The 22,315-nt window shown below is 42.3% G+C and overlaps 1 protein-coding gene across 6 annotated transcripts in view; it reads left to right on the plus strand.

The window, feature by feature from the left end:
- Positions 1 to 22,315, plus strand: part of TRPC4 (transient receptor potential cation channel subfamily C member 4) — a 363,414-nt gene that overhangs the window by 177,204 nt on the left and 163,895 nt on the right. For all 6 annotated transcript variants that reach the window (XM_081936901.1, XM_081936899.1, XM_081936897.1 and 3 more), the window contains one exon: positions 9,414 to 9,727. In XM_081936901.1, the coding sequence (XP_081793027.1) occupies positions 9,414 to 9,727 (314 nt within the window). The remainder of the gene's footprint in view (positions 1 to 9,413; positions 9,728 to 22,315) is intronic.

A 22,315-nucleotide genomic window follows, 5' to 3' on the forward strand; every position in this document is an offset into this window, starting at 1 on the left:
GAGAACCTGAATATCCCACTCTCACAGAACAGTAAAATAAGAGAAGAAAACAGCTCTAGATAGCTGTCACTTTGTAAAGAATGGCATTGGGGTGATATGTTGTCATGATCTGAATTTGGGGGACATTAACATCACTCCCCTGTTATGTATGAACTATTCCTCTTAATGTTAGAGTTCTCCACAGCCATCACGCACTATTGCAGGGAGGCGGAGTCTATTCAATCAGCCCACTCCAAGGCACTTGATAAACCCAATAGGGTTTTTCCTGAAATTGCATTGCATGGTTCAGCATGGTTCGGCATGGTTCAGCAGATGCTTTCATTGCAGCTTCGAATGATGGAAGCGATGTACCAAATCACACCTATGGGGACTCTCTGTGTCAATGGATCTCATAGAGCCCCATGGCACACCAAGTATTAAAGTGGTTCTCCTCTTTCCTCCTTAGCTGGATCCAGCTGGTGTTGATAGGAGAGGAGAGGTCAAGCCCTAGGTCCCTGCAATGTGAGGACTTGAACCTCTTGTCACTTTTTTTCAATGTCTACAAGAAACTGCTAGGGGAGGTATTCCATTCGTATGGAGTTTTGTATCATTATACATCTTCACCCCTACCCCAAGAGGTTATGCTGTGGAGGTGCTGGATAGGTGCCTGGGGCTATAAGGGTCTGGATAGAGAGGACCTGAACAATTCAACCCTGGCAAGACAGAGTGGCTATGGGTCCTCCCCCCCACCCATTTATCTTTGACACTGGATTGGGTGCTACTTCCCCAAACTAAACTGATGTGCAATTAGGGGGTCCTCCTAGACTCATGGCTCCTGCTTGAGGACTAGATGGCAGCCATAGCAAGGGGGTCTTTCTCTGGTGTGCCAGTTGTACCCTTTCATATATCAGGAGGCCTTGCTCATGGTCACCCAGTGGTGGGATTCATATAATTTAACAACAGATTCTGTGAGCCTGGCTACTGGGCATGGTTAGGTAGTCATGTGACTGGGTAGGTGTGGCTGAATGGTCGTGTGACTGGATGGGCGTGGCCAAGGTGGGTGTGACACACGATTCATGTGGTAGTAAGGCAGGACTTCCTGAGGCACTCACTCACTCTTATACAGGTAATCCTCCAGTTACAAATGTAATACAGCCTGTCAATTACATTTGTAACCTGGGTATTCGTTTGATTGAATCACATTAAATGAACATGATTACTCCCTGCTTTCCCCAATGCATTTGTTAATCAAATGTGCAGGTCTTTAAATGCACATGTATCTCAGGCTGGGGAACAGCATGTGGGGCCTAATGTTGGAGCAGACGATCCATAGCCTCCCCCAATCCACTGAGATACCTCATGCTCCCCTGGGGTCCCCACAATTGCTTACCCCACTCTATCCACTGGGTCTCCACAGACTGGGCCTGCTTTGCGAGCATCTCAGATTCCACTTACTCCTCCCCATCCCATTTCCCATAGATTACTAACTCTTTTACTGATATCTATTCTGTTACCATGTTTCCCTGAAAATAAGACAGAGTCTTATTTTCTTTTGACCCCCAAAATAAGCACTTGGCCTTATTTTCAAGGAGGTCTTATTATTTTTGAGGTGCAGGAGGCAGCGGGCATGGTCACCTCATTGCTGCTGCTGTGTTGCAATATTTTTGGGAGGGCTTAATTTCAGAGGAGGGCTTATTTTAGTGCATGAGCTCAATAAGCCCAATTGGGCTTATTATCTGGGGAGGTCTTATTTTCAGGGAAACAGGGTAATATAACTAAATAAGCCATTATACACTTGAAACATTGTGAAATACAATTTGATTAGAAACAAGAAATTTGACAAGCCCAATCTACAATGCTTGATAGTAGCATTATAAAAAGACTTTTCCATGAAATGTTTAAACACTCAGAATTTTTAAATCTGGAAATCTTATGTCAAAAATGGCTAAAATGATATGAATACCTTTGAAACATTGAATTCTGTGACATGGATTTCAAGAAGACTACAAGAAGACAAAACTACATTAGTTGTTTAGTGAAGTCTCATTCTAACATTAGCAAAAGGTTTCTCAAAGATTCTCAAGCAAATATAAAAAGTTACTGGATCTGTGATTATCCCCCCTATATTGGAAGTTGTTCTTCTGCTAATAGAGTAGCTATCTGTTTAACATAGGTACCTTCTAAAATTTTAGCAAGTACCAGTATACATTTTTTGGGAAACAGTAATAGCTGTATTTTAAAGTCATTTTACTAGCTTTTTACTGTGGTAATAAGACCACTTTAGAGACTACTGTAGGGTCTCTATAGAGCTATAGGGATTTTGCTCCCTTAGGAATTATGTTGCCTTTTTTCTGCTTCCTTTATGTTGTGCTAAAATAGACAAATTATTAAGAAAAATCAGTTAAGGAGTAGAGCTTTAGAGGATGGTGAGAGAGGACTACTGAAGAAACAGATTGATTCTCAATGAATATTCACTTTTCTTCTATCAAAACAAAAATGTACAATTTGCTACAAAAATCAAAAGATGGACATAAGTGATTTAATTGCAAATCAGGGATATTTTTAACATATAGTTCTTTTATATTTTTAAACAAAATCTTAATAGGTTACATTCATGCTAACTTAATTACCTTTACTTCCCACTGAAAATAATGGAAATGTTAATCATGCCATTTATTTTATTACTTATTTTTGAAGATCTTACTTTTTTGAAGATCTCCAGAGGTCCAGAAGAGACTGATCCACTGGCAGAGAAGCCAAAGCAGTGGTGGGTTTCTGCTGGTCCTCACCGGTCCGTGCGAACCAGTTGACCGGACCCGGAAGTAACTTCTGGGCCCTGGGAACTGGCCGTAGCCCTGTCACTCGCTTCCCCCGCCCCTCCGGTTGCTGCTCGCTTGCTCCCCAGTGGCGTAGCGTGGGGGGTGCAGGGGGGGCCGGCCGCACCGGGCGCAACATCTGGGGGGACGCGCGCTCGCACTCGCAGCTCTGACGATGCCATAGGTCCCTTCTCTGATCCGGTTCAGCTTCTCTAACTCCTTGACGCTCCGGCATCTTCCCAGCTGGAAGGAGAGCTGGTGAGAAGGCCGTTTCTGCGGCTTGGGGGCGCGGGGGGGGGGAGCAGCCGGTGTGTGTGTGTCGGGGTGGGCTGGAGGAGCAGCTCCTGCCTGGATGCAGCACCGGCGCCCGGCAGGTGAGCGCGGACTACACCCCCCAGCCCGGGCTCTTGCTCCGCCATGCTCTTCCCTCCGCCGCCTCCCGCTTCCGCATAGGCCAGCTGGAAGGGGCGGGCCAAGAAAGCCTGCTGGGTCGCCCCTGCCCGGCCCTGCCTGCCAGCCAGGAGGGCTTGCTTCGTTCCTGGCCACTGACGCTCTTCTCCGAACAGGGGCGATGGGCACCTGGGCAGCCCTTGCCCGGTGCAATTGGAGGGAGGGGGCTCACCAGCCTCCCGGCCCCACAAGGCAGTCGGTCTATTCCTTCTTTCCTCAAAAGCAGGGACCTCCCCCCTCGCCTGGATCCAACTCCATGCCAAGAAGCCTCTTACTCACTTTAGGAAGTGAAGAAATTCTAAAAGTAGGGTTGCTGCACCTGAAATTATAGCCCCAATATTAATTGATCTGTGCAGGTACAGTTCTGTTCTTGACTTACTGCATTTAACAAACACAAATATTGGAAGAGAAGTTACAGCTCCCTCATTTACCTCTGGCTAAGCTTTGCCATTCCTCCTTCTCTTCCCCCACCTCCAAATGTGGCCATGAAGGTGGATTTCCATTTATGGGGGATGGGGTGGAAATATAGCCCCCTAGGAAATATAAAAATGCTTCTTGCTCCTGACGGTCAAAAGAAGGCTGGGAGACCAAGAGGGAAGGCATTGGGGGGGGGGTGTGCTAAAAGCTGCATGGACCTCTCACATTCTGTTGGGAGAATTTCCTGGGTTCCAAGAAAAGAAAACACAAAAAAACAGTTGCTTGGAAAGAAGTTCCCTATTTTATTCGGGTCTAAAATTGTTCAAAGCTTGTTTCTAGGACAGCTGACAACAGACTGGCACACCAGCAAGGTTTATATACCTTTTTTAGCCTTTGGTGTGAGTGAAATACGTTTTTATGACCACGAGAAAGCAGGAAATATTTTTATAGTTAAAGGAAATATTCTGCTTGTTACCTTCTTTATCAGCAGAAACTTTAATAACTGCATAACATTCCCCATTGGAGGGAAGCCTCTCATTTCAGCCAAATACAAAAGGCACCGGCAGTTTTAAAATTTCACACACCTCCGCTCCCTTTGCAGGTGCAAAGCAACCAAGGACGTCAGTGGCTGAAAGCTCATCACCCGGCCTGCAGCCCTCTTGGAGTCCATTTAGCCGACCGTTATTGACCCCGCGCCCGCACGGCGTTCAGACGAGACTCCAAGGGCATATCTGGGATGTATCTGCACGCAACACTCCCCAGACACGCATCCGGGGTCTCATCTGAATGCATGGCCGACCCGTATGTGCACAGGGTCAAGGCTACCGCCGCGAGCAGGGTCGCATCGGGGGTGCGGAAAGAGGGTGCGTGGCAGCTGGTCTGAGACCGGGTTGGAGTCTCCAGGGGACTTCCAAACCCGTCATCCCCAGCCAGCCAATAGCGCTGCCTGGCAGTGGCGTAGCGTGGGGGGTGCAGGGAGGGCCGGCCGCACTGGGCGCAACATCTTAGGGGGCGCAAATTACTTGCCTTGCCCCGGGTGCTGACAACCCACGCTACGCCACTGTTGCTCCCCCCATCTGTCCCCATCTGTTCTTGCCTAAGGTACCTGGCCACCAGCAAGTATGGGCGTGGGGGTGGGGATGGCAGCAGGAGATTACGCGGCGTGGCTGGCATCTTTGGCAAGTTTGGAGACCTCACAAGGTCTTTGCAAGGTCCCCAGACTTGCCCAGCAAAGCACAGGGCGGCGGGGCAGCAGTAGCTTGCGTGGCCTGGCCTGGCCGCCAGCAAAGCACCTCCCCAGACTTGCCCAGCAAAGCATGGGGTGACAGGGCGGCCCCTTGCTTTGACAACCGCCTCGTTTCCAATTGGGGTGGGGAAGAAATCCATCTTTTCTGTCCCTCTCCATGGATCCCTCCCAATTGGAAACGAGAGGGCTGTGAAAGACAAGGCAGCACGCCCCGCGTGGCTGTTCAAGCAGCAAAAGAAGGAACAGGAGTGGAATTCCACGCGGGGCTTTTTAAACAGCCAAACTCCCCTCCTGTTCCTCAGGCAGGCCAGATCGGGAGCGCACACTAGGCTGTTGCTCCTCCTGCTGCCGCTGCTGTCGGCATGACTCTCTTGAGGGGAAGAGAAAATAATAATAAAAGGCTCCCGCCATGGAGCAGCCCACCCCGCTCCCCCGCCTGGCAGAGCTTTCCCCCCCCTCAGCTCAGCTCTTCTTCACCCACCAAAGCGCTGCCCCCGCTCGGCTGCCCTCACTGTTGCCACGCCCCCTCTGCGTGCCCAGCCTCCGGCCTGAGTGGTAGCAAGCCACGGCGGGGCAGCAGGCGACAGTGGCAGCTACTGCTCTTGGGTTAGCTGTGGGTCACGCTGCTCGGTGGGCAGTGCCCCGACTCCCCTGCCACCGCCACCGCTGCGCCACCTTTGCAGCAGCACCTCTCGCCCGCAGAACCAAGGCGGGGAAGAAGATCGAGAGACGTGGAGCCACAGACTCTCATTCCCAATTTCAGTGGTGAGCCTAAATATGTGTGTGAAAACCTGCCTTTTAAAAAAGTAATTTATTCATTTATTTAAAACTATTCATCTTTTTCATCACTTAAACAATACCAAAATATGCTTTTAGTTGGTAGGAACCAGGATTATTTATTCATTTTTATTTATACTCTGCCCTACCTCGTCAGAATACTCAAGGTGTTTTCTAACAATCAAATGAAAATTAAATTAGAGTTAACTCTACCATTTTAATGTTTAATTAAAAAGAAAACAGTTCTAAAAAATATTACAACTCAGTTTAATATTCACTTTCAATAAAGTATAGAAAATATTTATGTGTGTCTCTCTGTGTTTTTTTAGTTTCACAATGTGAGTTAAGGCCTTCCCTTCTGTTTGACCTCTTCATTGCACTTTTTTTCCACTATAAGTGGAATATTTTCAAAAGATGGAAAACAGGGTGCCCAGTTCTGAGGAGACTCTTTTCAAAAGAAGCTATAAATCATTCAGTTGGCTCAATGTCACCAGGAATATGAGAACTAGCAGGAGGTTATTTTTATATGTCTACTTGGTATAACCAAATATATATTTAGATTGATAATAGACATAATATACATTGCCATAAAGAGTTAAGATTACTATTTCCCTCCCACTATCCATAAATTAAAGCACATTATTTTATTAATATTATATCTATTTGGATAGATAAGTAGGTCATGAGAGGTTTGATTGCTATAAAAATCAGTTCCCATAGTTTTTTTCCATTATGCTATCTATTATATTGTTACAGGTGTATATCAACCATTGTAAACATGCAAGAATTTTATCCTTCCAGATTTGTCTTTTACTTGAGGAAAAGAAAAAGGGAAATATATATTTTCCTTAAGGAATAGTAGACAGGGAAACCAGCTATCATCCACTTCCTGCCTTTAAGAGGGCTTGCAATATTCTATGAATGGTTGACCCATGTCTGACCTTGATCATGGGAAGGATTTGTTTTGTTTGTCTGCTGTAGCCAGCTACCTACCGTGAAAATACCTATTCAAGGGAAATCTTAATACTCCTTAAAAGAGCATTAATTTGTGGTAGATGTTTTTGAAGAAAGAATTTAGCTTTATATCTAGAGAGAAATTGCTCTCCAAATTCATATTTCAATTTTTAGTCCTTTGTTTACTGTATGGTTGAAATGTTGTTACATTTGCTATCTAAATGTATATTAGAGTGTGTTTTAAGTAATTAAATTATAAAAAATTAAAAATTGGAAAAGAACATCCCCTCACACACAAATGCAAAACAGTTTCAATTGGCACAGAGCAGAACATATATGTGTAGAGTAGACCTAGGAGCATGCAAAGGGAACATAAAGGTAATCTAGTCCAACCCCTTCCCAAGGCAGGAGTCCTTCCTTCTCTTTGAGAGCTGTCAGTGGCAGACATGAGGGAAATGGTGTGTGTGTGTGTGTGTGACAGAGAGAGAGAGAGAAAGAGAGAAAGAAAAAAATAATGAGAAAGAGAAAGAAATAAAGTTAGAGAGAGAGAGAGATAAGAAGGAAGGAAGGAAGAGAAAGAAAGAAAATAAGTGGGGGAGAGAGACACAAGAAGGAAGGAAGGAAGGAAGGAAGAAAAAAGAAAGAAAGAAAGAAAGAAAGAAAGAAAGAAAGAAAGAAAGAAAGAAAGAAAGAAAGAAAGAAAGAAAGAAAGAAAGAAAGAAAGAAAACTTATCACAATTGAGCCCAAAATTTTGGTTGCTAAGCAAGAGCATTGTTAAGTGAGTTTCACCACATTTTCCAACTTCGCCTTGCCCACCTATCACATGCCCACCAAGCCACTCCCACCCGGTCACATGACTGCTGAGCCACTCCCACAAAACAGGCCACACCTACAGAATAGGTTCTAAAAAAAATTGAAACCCACCACTGAGCCAAAGTGTTTTATTCAGATGATGATGAAGCTGTAAGAATGTGAAATCTAAGGAAAACATTTTCACCAGCTTCTGAGTAAAACACTTCAGCTGGGACCATGTGGCAAGCAGGCCTAGATCTGAAAGCAGAAGCTTCCTGCTTCAGGGATTGAGGCTGCAACAGCAGCAGCCAATGAAAGGGGAGATAGCTTCCTTTGTCTCATTGAGCTGAACTGCAAGGCCTTTGTTGATTGGCTGCCATGCTCATTCGAACTTGCCAATCAGCAGAAAGCAGACTAGGCCCAAACTAAGCCTGACCAGACTGGGTAAAAACTAAGCCTTCAGGCCCTCATGGCAGAGAAGCCGAAGTCTTTTATTCAGATAGGGAAAGCTGTTTTCCTTACATCTCAGGTTCTTACAACTTCACTGGCTTCTGAATAAAAGACTTTGGCTTCTCTGCCACGTAGCTCAGCCTCTTCTGCAGCTCTTTGAAAAGAAAGTACAGTAAAGCCATGGGAAATGAGGTGGGGAGGGTGGATCAGGCCCAGGGACCCTCCATTTCAGCCTGTAACAGGCCGAGGGAGTCCTAGGAAGGCCCTGTAACAGGCCGTTCATGCCAGCAAACAAGCAAAGGAAGGCTCACCAGACAGGCAGGTAGCTGGACCACATGGGAGGCCGCAGGGAAGGCAGGCAGGCAAGCTGGGCTGCTGGGACCACATGGGAGGTAGCTGGGCGAGAAGCGAAGGAAGACTCACCAGGCAGAGATCACCTGGGTCGCGTTGTCGAGGCAAGCAAGGGAACCAGAGAACAGCAGCAGCTATGCCTCAGGCATGACTCTAGGTACAGGCCAAGGCAAGCAAAGCAAGATAAAGCATGACTAGGAGGGGTGGGCGGGGCCACCCAGTGGTGGCATTTGCTGGTTTGCCGAACTCTGCGCGATGTGACTCTAAGGCACCAGCCAAGTTGTGCGAGGCCAACAAGGGCAGGGCCAGCCAGCAATTTAACAACCGGTTCAACTGAAGTGATGCGAACTAGTTGAATCATACCACTGTGGTCACCCATATCTTTGTCACCTCCTGTCTGGATTACTGCAATGGATTTTACATGGGACTGCCCTTGTAGGCCACCCAAAAACTTCAATTAGTCCAGAATGCAGCATCATGCAAATTAAGTCCCCCAGGTTTGCCCCATGTAACATTTCTGTTGTGTGAGTTGTGCTGATTTCCGGTTTCTTTCTACGTGCAATTCAAAGTGCTGATCACCATCTTTAAAGTGATGTCACAGGATGGGTTACCTGCAGGACTACCTTTCCCTATCTATCTGTGATATCAGGCCAGATGGGGTGATCACATTACTGGTTCTTTCCCCAAATATTGCCATTTAATGAAAGCTAGGAAGTATTCCATTTCCAGGGCAGCCACTGCCTTGTAGAATATTTTGCCCTCAGAAAATCATAGGCATCCACCCATTTAACATCCCAAAAAATCTTAGAAACCTATTTTTTCTCCCAAGAGTTAGGAGATTAGATTATTGTGTTAGCATGAATTGGCAACAGTTTTTTTGTTTTTAATTTTTTATGTTTTAACTACAGTTGTGTTTAATAGGTTTTAAATGATTTTTTAAAAAATCTTTGTTTGGAAGCTGCCCAGAGTTGGCTGAAAGATGCGACACTAACATATGAATGAATGAATGAATGAATGAATGAATGAATGAATGAATGAATGAATGAATGAATGAATGAATGAATGAATGAGCGAGCTTTATTTTGGGCATATTCTTGAATTTATTAAAAAATAAAAGTGTCATTTAAAGGTCTGCTACAATAGAGAAAGACTTGTTAATATTCTCTCATTTTGTTTACAGTACAGTGGGCTGCTTGCAAGACAGAGCTGGGATATGTGGCATCCAACACTGGTTGCAGAGGCCCTGTTTGCTATTGCAAATATTTTTAGTTCTTTGCGTTTAATATCATTATTCACTGCAAATTCTCACTTGGGACCACTGCAGATCTCTCTTGGAAGAATGCTACTGGATATTTTAAAATTTCTGTTCATCTACTGTCTTGTACTGCTAGCTTTTGCAAATGGACTTAACCAGCTATATTTTTATTATGAAACAAATGAACCTGATCGCTGCAAAGGAATACGCTGTGAAAATCAAAATAATGCATTTTCAACGTAAGTTGCACTTAAAAAACCTTATTTTATAGCATGTTTAAAATTGCATACCTTATCTGTATCCTTTTTCCTTTCTCAGAATGGCAATGATAGGGAGTCTTCATGAGAAGGTAGCATGATATTTTAGAAGTTTCAATCATATTCACCATTTTGCAGTATTAATAATATAAAGTGAAATATATGAAAATGTATGAAGGCCCAAGTTAAATAATTGACAGTATGAACAATGCAGATATTCTGAAATGTGGTTGATGCTGATGAAGTCACTTTAGGATACAACAATCTTACAAAGGAAGAGGAATTAGTATTTTTATTTATTTATTTTTTATTTATCAATTTAGGCACTGCCCATCTCACTATTTAAATTATGCAAGAGGTATTCATTCCACTGGTGGCCACTGGAAAGGAAGTGTCATATTAATTGAATTAGTTCCAGTTTATTAATGTTACAATAATTACTTATTAAAGCTTTAACTTTAATTTGAGTATGGCCTCAAAAATCATAGTTAAAGGCATTTTTCACAAAGGTGCCAAAGCATGATTTTGAGATGGTCACATTGATTCAGATACTAAAGTGATCCTAACTACAAAATAGTACTATAAACTAATATTTGTAAATGCTATGTAAAAAGTAAATGATTTATTATTAATGAACATAAAGAGCTGAACTTGATCTATAATGCTCTACATCATGGGTGTCAAACTCAATTTCATTGAGGGCCACATCAGAATTGGGTTTGATCTTGGAGGGCTGGGTGGGGGGCTGGCTATGGTGGGCGTGACACAGGAAGACACCTCCACAAACATGGTTTTATAAACTTATAAAAATAGGGAGGTATAAATTTCTGTAAGTATTGTTTTAATATTTACCTGATAATCTTATGACAGAGAGAGACCACATCAAGAGACTGACTCCATAGGAAGACTAGAACTATAAATTATTGACATAGGCTATAGTAGCAGAATCCTAAATGCTTGAAAGGTAAAATATTTACTTTTCCTCCCTTCTATAACTTTCTGAGTTGTTTCCGGGACAACTCCAGAGGCCCTGTTTTGAGCCTGGAAGGCCTCCTGGATCACTCTGGAGGCCAAAAACAGTTGGAGGGGGCACCCCACACATGGCCCATTTTTGCTAGCAGAGGCACCACCGGGGTCCTTTGCTATTTCCAGACCGGCCCCGTGGGCCAGATCAAAGCACCCCACAGGCCAGATCTGGCCCACCGGCCTTGCATTTGACACCCCTATTCTAAATTTATATTTAGATTTATATTGCTAAAGCAGTCCCAAGGTGCTTTTCCAAATGACAACTCAATTTTTTTAGTTTTTTTTCTTTGAAAACATTTTGCTTCTCATCCAAAAACTTCTTCAATTCAGTTCTGAACTTCAGTTCTGACTGCTTCTTGGTTGAGAAACAAGAAAAGCACCTTTGGGACAACCATGACTTGGATGATTGAGAATCTCCATAAACATGTTACTAAATCATTTCCACATTCCACTCCAGAATCAGTTTTGAGATTATAGAGAGGGGGGAGGGAGATGAATGATAGATGATAGTCCAATAAATAAATGATAGATCATCATCCCTATAGTTAACATGATTGCTTGCATACAGTAGCTAAATCAGGTTATTTCTCATCCCAATCAGATATATTTAGAATCACAAAAAAGCAATTTTTTCCATTTGTAATTTTACATTGATAAATATTTTCTAAGCATATTTTTATTGTGCATATGACCTCATGGCTTTTTCATTCTGGTAACCACAATTTCCTCCAAGTTTCATCATCTTGTCTTTTTACCATCATAATCTACAACAGTTTTTCAAATGTAAACAGAGCAACAACATTTTTCAAGTCAGCAAGTTTGGTCTTGTAACAAAATGTTGTTTCAAATAACCAGCCAAATAGCTACATGTTTTTGAAAATGTAGATAAAGAGAGTGCTAGTCATTCATTTACATAAGAATATGGGAGTGGCAAGATCATTTTGGAGTTGTTCAAAATTACTTTTCATTCTACCATCCTAAATTGCTGAATAACATCAACAAACCTGATCAGTTCACTTTAAACCCTAAGTCAAGCTAAGTCTCAGCACAGATCCTCAAAACATTCCACTTCTTAATTTCCTTCCATTCAGAAAATTGCACATTTACTGACTTTCTTTTTTTTCTAATTTTTAATCAGTCCATCATAAAAAGTCTTATTTCATGCTAAAGAGATTCCTGAAGATGGCGATAATGGTGAGGGCACCACTGCATTGTGGGGAGAAAAAGTTATTAAAATAAGTAAGAGCAGGAAGGGTGGAGGAGAAGAGGCAAAAAAGAAAAAGAAGGAAGATTAGAGAAAATGAGAGCAAAAAGTAAAGGGAAGGAGGTTAATGCCAGCAAAACAGTGACAAATGGTGGTGTGTGTGATTGGCTGTATGTTGAAAGGAAAACAGCTAGCTATCCAGCAATCCATCTGAAAGGCAGCCCAGCAACTCCAGCCCAGCAGTTCAGAAATCCCGTGACTGCCTAGGATGTGTGCAGGCAACCAGCCCAACAACAAACATGGTGCTGAGTGATGGAGGCTTGGAACAACTGACGTCCAACTGACCAGCAGCTGGTAATGATATCGCAGAGGCAGGCGTTGAAAGAACTGGAGGCTAATGGTGGCAGTAGTGCAGAAATTGCAGTGGCACAGAATGGCCAGTGACACACAACATATTGTGGCCAGGTGACCAAAGGACAAGAAACCAGGGAGTAAAAGTCACTTTCAAGGTGGGGAGGAAAGGAAGGCAGAGAGGAAAGGGACAGTAAAAAATACTTTCAAGACAGGGAGGAAAGGGATAATTTTTCAAGACATGGAAGAGAGCACTAAGACCAAAACTCTTCCAAAAGAATGTCTATGGAGATTCTCAATCATCCAGGTCATGGTTGTCCAAAAGATGCTTTTCAAAGCACCTTCTATGTATGTTAAAATTGAACAGCCCTCTCTCAACAGAGTAGCAGGGATACCACACCATCTTTCTCCTATCTACAATGCATTCTTTCAGCAGTCCCAAGAAGGTTCCACAACCACTTGTACTCTGATTTAGCAAACCATGAGGTGGCTTAAGTGACCTCAACAACTCTCAGAGAGGTAACAACCAACCTTTAGAATGACTAAATGACTGCAAATAATATAAATCCTTCTATTTTCCACCATTCAGTCAGAACTGAAGAAGTTTCTTGGATGAGAGTGAAACATTTTCAAGGAAAAAAACCAAGAAAGTGTAGCTGCATTTTGAAAAGCACCTTTAGGAGTTCCTAAAGAGGAGCCTGAGACCTCTTGCAAAATGAGACTGTGGGAGCCAACTGGGAATACACAGAATCAGAATCGGGCCAGGAGGGACCTTAGAGGTCTTCCAGTCCAACTCCCTGCTGAAGCAGGAGATCCTGACCTATACTATTTTAGACAAGTGACTGTCCAGTGTCTTCTTAAAAACCTCTAATGATGAAGTACTCACAACTTCTGAAAGCTAGCTATTCCACTAGTTAATTGTCCTCACTTTTAGGAAGAAGAGAATTCCAGGTTGCTTTTCTCCTTGGTTATTTTCCATCCATTGTTTCTTGCCCTGCCCTATGGTGGAAAATAAATTGACTATCTCCTCTTTGTGCCAGCCTCTCAAATACTGGAATACTGTTATCATGTCCCCCCCTAATCGTCTTTTATCTAGACTAGCCAAACCCAAATCCTGCAACCGTTCTTCATATGTTTTAGTCTCCAAGCTTTTAGTCATCTTAGTTACTCTTCTTTGCACTTTTTCCAAAGTTTCAAAATCTTTTTTGTAATGTGGTGACCAAAACTGGATGCAGTATTCCAGGTGTGGTCTTACTAAGGCTTTATAAAGCGTCATGTGATTTTGATTCTATGCCTCTGTTTATACAACCAAGAAGTGTATTAGCTTTTTTGGCTGCTGCTGCAGCACACTGCTGACTAATGTTTAAGAGATAAAGAATGAAAGTGAGGTTTGGAGAGCACCAAGGATTCCAAACCTCACTTTCATTCTTTACTATCTACTATGTTTCCCCAAAAATAAGACCTGAACATAAGCCCTGGCCTGATTTTTTTTTGGGTGGGCCTAATATAAGCTTTATCCCAAAAATAACCCTGGAGGGATGGGTGTGGCCAGGACAAGAGGTGGCGAGCATATGCGGGGCTGATGGTGTCCAGCTGCAGCCCTTCCTCCCTTTGACGCAGTGCAAATACCATTAATACTGAAGAGAGAGATAAAGTCTCTTGATTCCTGTGCTTTTCCAAGTCTTTTTCACTCAGTATAAATGTGTGTATGTGTGTATGTGTGTACACGTGGTGGGGAGTGGAGCAACTGGTGAAAGATAATGGTGATCACTGTGTATTTCAGGACAGTGAGAAGACTCGGGAACAGCTCCGGTCCCCAACACACACACACACGCACACACACACACATACACACGTTTACACTTAGTGAAAAGAGCCCCCTCCCCCCAGGACAACCACATCCCTTCACTAACCTCCTTTCCAGCTCCATTCTCTGCCGCCACATGCAGGGCAAGAAAAGTACCGGTAGTCTGTGGCACTACAGTAAAAAAAATAGTTCAGACTTTCCAACTTCATGAAATCTTTTTTTTTCATAAGTTGAAAGATCTGAACTATTTTTTTACTGTCGTCCCACAGACTACTTTTCTTGCCCTGCATGCACAGTGGAGAACAGAGCTGGGAAGCAGGTGTGTCTGTGTGTGTGTGTGTGTGTTTAAATTCAAAGTTTAAATTCCTTTGAATTGCAGATATTAATTGATGGATGTAAAATTATTAGAACCAAAAAAGTCAGACCAATAATATAAAGTGGTTTTAACATATCTGTATAATTAAATAAGGGTGATATTCATATGACTTACATTTTGCTGACTTACTGTCACGTTCAGTAGTTCAGCATCAAGAAACCTCAGACAACACAGTTCAGTTTGAAGTGTTTATCCTTGAAAGCATGAAACCAAGAACAAAGTGACCAACCAGCAAAGAAGCAAAAGAAAGCAAAACATTCCCAACAGCGCATAGCCCAACGGAGCAATGGCTTGGCATTCACTCATGCTCCAGCCATTTCGCTCCTTGGCTGATGGCTCACGTGGTGATGATGGATTCTCCCCTCCCCGAATGGCAGCTCTGGGATGGCTCTCTCGCAGCTGGCAGTTTCTGGACTGACACACTGCAGATGGTGACTGCAGCCATGCAATTAAAAGCTGCTTGCCCTTGGGAGGAAAGCTATGGCAAACCTAGACAGCATTTTAAAAAGCAGAGACATCTCCTTGCTGACAGAGGTCTGTATAATCAAAGTTATGGTTTTCCCAGTAGTAATGTTTGCTCTGAGAACTGGACCCTAAGGAAGACTGGGTGCCAAATAATGTATGCTTTTGAACTGTTGTGTTGGAGAAGATTATTGAGAGTCCCTTAGATTGCAAGTAGATCAAATCAGTCAATTCTAAAGGAAATCAACTGTGACTATTCTTTAGAAGGTCAGATACATATGCTAGCAAGGTTGGGCCCAAAATGCTACAAGCTAGTGTTGAAAGAAATGTCCTGGGTTCAGCTCCAAGTGGGAAAAAAGACACTGGAGACATGGAGGCTGCTTGGAAAGATGGTTTTAATGGTGGAGATGACCACATGGCTTGAGTCCTGAACAGAAAAGGTGATCACATGCTTCAATGTTGGTGGAGAAGAAGAGAAGGGGCGAGGGAGGGCTTGCTAGGCTTTTTATAACCTGTTCAGTCCCACCTCTCTGTTTCCTGTTCCTGTGTAAGTAATGTATTCTGATTGGTTGTCAGACTCACATGGGCCCATGCAGGGGCAACTCTCTAGGCTGAGTCCAGGTTTGGTTGAATTCTCAGATGCCATGTGGTCAGTTGAGTAAAGTGCCAATATTATCATGCCTTAATCCCATCTCCCTGGAGCTGATGGGGAGAACTCTTTATTTTGTAAAGTGGACTAACTTGGCCTTCTTAATGGCCCATTGACAAAATGGGGATGGGCAGGAAGCTGCAGGAATTTACTTTGTGTTTAAAATGTGTTTCTCCCTTTTTCACATCCAGGAAAATATAATATTCTGCCTTTTCAATATTTCCTAGGATATTTCATTTTTCTGGGAGAGGGCTGGGTGATAACTTTCCATAATCCCTCCTTTTTTTTTTCAAGGTTCTTGACAAAAGATAAAAATTGGTCAGATCAGGGAGACTTAATTTTTGTGATGGAAAGGCATTGAGAGAGACAGCAGAAGGATCCCTTCAGTGGCTCCCAGAGAGCTTTCAACCATGAAGGTCTAGCAGCCAGGGCACAATTTCTGGAAAGAAATTTACAATATCCAATTTTCCATGCCAATTAGTATCAGATATCACTTTCTGTGAGCTTCCAGACAGGTTTCAAGCAAGCAGAAATCCCAAAATTCTTCGCAGCCATGCTTTTCTTTTAAGTTACACGCTGCCCATTTTGAAGGGATGGTTCTTGAACCTGCCCTAGCTCTTATTCAGGGCTCATGTTTTGAAGATCCTTTCTGCTACTCTTCAAGTGGGGGAATTGCCTTAACAGGGAGATATCACTGCTTAGGCTTTTCTGTCAGGGCAAAAATCAACCTAAGAGAAGCTTTGTGTGGAGGTAAATCAAGGAGATAGTTTCAGTTTAATTCTGACTAGGTTCTCTCTCTCTCTCTCTCTCTCTCTCTCTCTCTCTCTCTCTCTCTCTCTCTCTCTCTCTCTCTCTCTCTCTCTCTCTCTCTCTCTCTCTCCTCCCCCCTCTCTCTCTCCCTCTCTCTCTCTCTCTCTGTAGCTGCTTCTACAATACAGAAAATACAGACATTTTGGAGAAAATTTCCCTCCCACTAGACAAAAATCTAAGGTCTTACATACATACATATAATACAATTCTTACATGAATACATTAAACTGATTACAATATAAATGAGACAGGAAAGAAAACCTTACAATAAATTTCTGTGAAGGAGGCAAAGAAAGAAAACTTTACAATCAATTTCCACCCTCCCCCGTAGTCTTTACAGCTATCTTTTGGGAATTGAAGTCTTTTGGTCTTTACTTCATCTCAAGGTCCTTTTTCATGTCTGCTGGATGGCATTAGGTTTGGCTTGCTGGTAAGAGTGGTCAGTCAGTCTTGGTAGTCTGTCCCAGGCTTGGCTAAGTTTTTTCCTCATGTCAGGTTTTATCAGGAGGCAATCACCACCAGCAAATTCGAGAGTTATGGTTTGAGCTAGCAGTCCTTTGTTTCTGAGGTGAAGAAGAGGAGAGGCCAAGTATACAGTTCTTTACAGACATATCTTTAGTCTCATGTTGTGGAATTTCCCCCATTCTGTCCAAGTGTGGAAATCCAAACATTATTTCAATAAGCAGACAATGTAAATTTCATGGAACATGACATTCCCACTGCCTCTATGATTGAAACACGTTTTTTTCCCGGTAAAATGAGTAAATTTCCAAAAGGGACAATAACTTGTTGCAAACAAACAAACAAAATATCATAGGGTGGAGCACCTTGACTCATACGTATTTAAAAATGCACTCAGGCGTAAAAGAGGGAGGGAAGAAGAACAGCTTTTTAAAAAATTGCAATTAAAAATGGAGGTACTTTGAGTCAACACTCCAAAATATCAGATTCCATTCAGATGGAAGCAAATTCTTATTAAGTATGTTAAAACATTTACAAATGTAAGCAAAATATCTCAAAATCATTTTTATAGGTTTAATTAAGCATTTAAAATCTCAAAAATTTCCAGAAGAAAAAAATCAAAATTGTATTCAGAGCAGACAAAGAAATGTAACTGCATAAGTTTTATATGCAGATGAAAAATCACAACAGTGAAAGGTAAAGGTGCAGGAGCAGATCACCCATTTACTTTAAATTTCTCAGAAGAGAGAGAGAGAGAAAATGGTTAAAGTGAGCAGAAAAACTTCAGCCCCCTTTAATGACCCAAAAGGAAGGAGGGAAAGAAGGAGGGGGGGATGCCCAGAGGCATTCACAGCTATCACTGGGGGCATTTCATACACACACTCATGGTAAAAATGAGCAGACACTCATTCTCCCTGCCTTTCCTGCTTCCCTCCAAAGAATGACCCAGAAGGAAGAGGGGGGGGGGATTCACGCAGGCAATCACAGGTCTCTGGATCCCTTCACTTATCACTCCATGGGGCATCAGGGACACATACTCACATTCATACTCCAATCAGACCTTCACGCTTGCTCATGCCAACCAATCATTATAAGTATTTCAGGGAGCTTTTTTACAAGCCAATGATAACCATTTTGTACTATTATTAGAGGATCTCACCCTCCCTTCACATTTGGAAATGGTAACATGCATACATACACACACATACCATTAAACAACCTTGCAACTTACTGTTTCTTTATATGAAATGGAATCAAAGTACATTCATACCAACTTCTACCATCAACATACTCACATTTGTACTGGAGTCATTAATTTCACATACAAAAATCCCATTTCATTCTTTCTTCATGCAAAGCAGTTATTACAATTATTTCAGGGAGCTGTACATAAGCCAATGAGCTCCATTTTCTATTATTAAGGGATCTCAACTTCCCTCCAGGTCTGGAAATGATCACACACACACACATATGCATGCACAAATACCATGGAACAACACTTTCAGGCCTGGGGGAGGTCCTCTCCCTTTAAATCTTCAATTTTCTTTCCTTGGGGAACATGTGGCTCACTCTCCAAGCATGGGAAAACTCAGAGAGCAGTTTAAATCCTAACTACACTCCCGTTCCCCACAGCTACAAGCCCAAACTGAGAAGCTTATTTATTTTGCTAGCTGGTCAAACATATCACAATCAATTCAATGCCATTCAATTCTACATGTTATTAGTGTAGATGCACACCTAAGAATTTTTTAACAGACATTACATCAAATTAAGTCCAATTACCTAAGTCTTCCCAGTCAGACAGGCTTCATCTTTTTATTACCTGCTAAATTTCTTACTTTTGCTTGGAGTTACGCCTGTTGTTCTATCTCCTTAAGCACTAGATTGTTAATACCTGTCTCTGCCCTGGGGTGTTTGTTTCTAATTTGCATCTGCCAGCGGCTGGCTAATTTTTAAAGATCCAAACTCTTCTATCTTGATCTCCCAGCAAGCGCGGGCATATTTTTAAAGATCAGGATGTATAGAGACAATGTATAGAGATGTTTTGTCCACACATTGTTTGCATTCAGCCAGGGTTCTAGGTTGGACCTCCTAGCAGCGCTGGCATATTTTTAAAGATCCAGCTGTATGGAGTCTTTCATTAACACATCATTTGCATCTGGGTGGGACTCTTGATTCATCTGATGGTGGCCAGAAAATCAGCAAATTTGTTGACAAAATCTAAATCAAAACTGCCTTCTGGAGGCCAGGTTTCTACTTTAGGACCAAGAGAGTAGGTTGGCCAGATAGATGTGCAAAGGGCTTTTACTCAGATTGAAGGCAAAGCTCTAGTAGGAATTTCCTTCATCTCATACATGCACACACAAGGCAACACTCTCCTCCTCCCGCCAAAAGGAAAAAAAATCTATACTCACCTAAAGAGTACAATCTTCTAGGACTGAAAGACATGAGAACATGTCTTTCCCTCCCCCACAGAAAAGGCATTGTTGGAGGATTAAAGATAAGGGAGGGGCATGGGGGAGTAGATAGCTTGCATGCAGAGTTTGAAAAAATAAAACCATCAGTTACTAAACAGATAAACATTATGGGGATATCACAGATGAGAAATGGGGTCTGGATTCACATGCTTCAGGAAAGAAATGAACAGGTAAAATCATTTAAACACACAATAAATGCAATGATGAAACTTTTCTTGCAAATGAACTTAAAACATTTCCTGGGTTGTTATTTTAAGGTATAGGGAAGGAAGGAAGGAAAAAAACTTCTCTTTGTTTCTGCTGGCCAAACAGACACAAAGTAAAGACTCCCCCCACCTTCACTTAGTTTTCTAGACCCAACAACTGAGCGAAGGCAATTTCTGCCAGTTTATTCTTTTCTTTCTTTGAACAATTTAAAATTCTTGTCTTTTGGATTGGAGACATCTTAGTTACAATTACCTTGAAGTGCACAAAGACTTAGACACACGTTTACACAAGGACAAGAAGAAAATAAGGGGCGGTTTACGCATCCTAGTCATTCCCAGCACAAATCTGTTAAATTAAGGAAGGCACAAATCTTAACAAACAAAACCACGTGGTTGCATAGAAGGCAGAGAAAGAGACAAACAGACAAGAGAAAAAAAAGAAACCCCAACATTTTCCCATTTCTTTTAAGTACCTTTATTCAAATTAGTTTTCCTGTATCAACTTTCAGCAAAGCCCATTTCTCACACAATTTCCTTGCTCTCTTTTTACTCATGTCAGCCAAAATCTTGGCATCTAAGGAAATCTCTGAGGGCACTTCTGGCTACCCACGAGCTAATGCTTCCCATGACCCTTTACATGCAGGGCTCACTTTGGCCTAGCCAGGTGCCACCCACCGTAAGTTTCAGAAAAAAAAGATTCTGGGAAGGACTTCGATTCCCCCACAAAGTATTCGGCCCCTCCTCTCAGGGAATCACCTGGGTTTTGAGGATCAAAAAAGTAATCCTTGAGGACCTCTGCCCCTCTGCAGTTAGTACCAGGCACCTCTACTCTTTTCCATACACCATGGGCCTTTGCTTTTTTGCTTTCACAGGACAAAAGCAGCAGCAACATCACATTTTCATTCACTTTTCCATCCATTTTCACACACACTCTCCTTTCCCTAACAGAAGATCCTGTGCCCTAATACTGACCCTAATACTTTCCAGGCTCTCTTGGTAAAACACACAGAGGAACCAAGATCCAGCTGTGATTGGGAGAAAGATTTCATCACTCACTCACACACATGCAGGCATACACACATTTCTATGCTTTGCCATGCTTTAAATTAAATTTTAGAGAATTAAAATTTAGAGGTACTCACCTTCTTTCCAGGCAGCCTTTGAGCTCAAATTCAAAACCCCTTTAAAGCCAAAAATTTTCTTGTGGAGTTTTTAATAAAATTCATCCTGTTTTTCATTAGGTGCATAGATTGCAATTAAAAGTATTTTCCTTGCATTATCCGTAATTTCCACCATTAAGATTCTTCCATCTTCATCTGTGTTTTTCACATCCAGGAAAATATAATATTCTGCCTTTTCAATATTTCCTAGGATATTTCATTTTTCTGGGAGAGGGCTGGGTGAACACTAGATTTCAGCAATATGTGAACCAAGAATTAGGAGCCTTCTTTGACTCTCAACTCCTTTGACTCTCAGAGTAAATGGCAACTGTGACCAAGAAGGATTTTGCATAACTTCTGTAGTGATCAACAGGAAAAATGTAACAAATGTTCATTGTTGTATAGTTTACAATAGTGTGAGAACTATTCCGGAAGTGGCTGTAATTTTTCCACACAAGTTCCTATCAAAATCTACTAAATCAAAGGAGAATCACTAGTCATTAGTTCCAGGAAGCCAGGATTCTATTAGCATTCGCCACATTTCTATTAATATTTCCACTCAGGTTCCATATTGATGTTATTGGGCATTAACAGTTCTTTTGCTATAGCTCTCAGTTATGTCCACCAGCAGGAAAACAGGTTATTCCTTCCACACTTGGGAAATGCAAACTTTTTCCCCTGGGGATTCACTTGGATAGACTAGGTGAGATGCGCAGTTTCCCTTGCTTTAATGACCCGTGGTCAGACAGGAGACAAATCAGCTTTTTAAAAACTATTAAAAAATAATAAATACCATAACTGACTTATTAAGCTGCTTCCAGCCTTGGAATCTGGAAAGGCATTGGATATCAGTGTGTTGCCTCAGGTGCCAGAGAAAACAAAGGCACAATGAGTGCAAGCCACAGCTCACCAGAACCTGAAGTGTTCACCTTCCTTTTGCTACAATTCCACATATTCCCATTATCTTATTGGTAAAATACCCATAAATGGTTCAATATCAAAGTCTAAACACATTAATCCACAAAGTTAGGGATGGGGGGGTGGATCCAAACTCAACTAGCCATGGTTGGCCCTTGAATCTTGTTAGACGTAAGTATATAATCATGAAAATATAAGAAAGCTGCTAGGCTGATTTGTCCTCTCCTCTTAGGAAGACAAATCAGGTATCAGCGTTCCAAATATCATGCAGACAAGTTGGCACATCTGTGAAAACCCAATTCTATGAGCTTCCTGGGATTCCATGCAGTTGAAAGTTCATGATCTTATGCCCACACCCATAAATCCATCACATGGTCCAATCTTCTTTTTCCACGCTGGCATCTCCACCCCTCTGCTTCTGGTTAGGTGTCGAGGTGCTGAGGCAAAAGATGACCTTGGCTTCTAGAAAGAATGACAACCACACATTCCACAAATCTACTCCTTTCTATTCCCCCCTCCCAATTGCTACACTAATGAAACAGCATAGGAAAATAATAGAAAGTGTGGCAGGCCAAAGTTCCTAAAAGAAACATAACTACAGGCCTGACATCAGGAGAGCTCAGTGACAAGGATATAATTTAAACCTTTGTAATTAATGATGA

Source organism: Natrix helvetica (genome assembly GCF_964273705.1).
Source record: "Natrix helvetica genome assembly, chromosome: 1".
In the NCBI taxonomy this organism is placed as follows: domain Eukaryota; kingdom Metazoa; phylum Chordata; class Lepidosauria; order Squamata; family Natricidae; genus Natrix; species Natrix helvetica.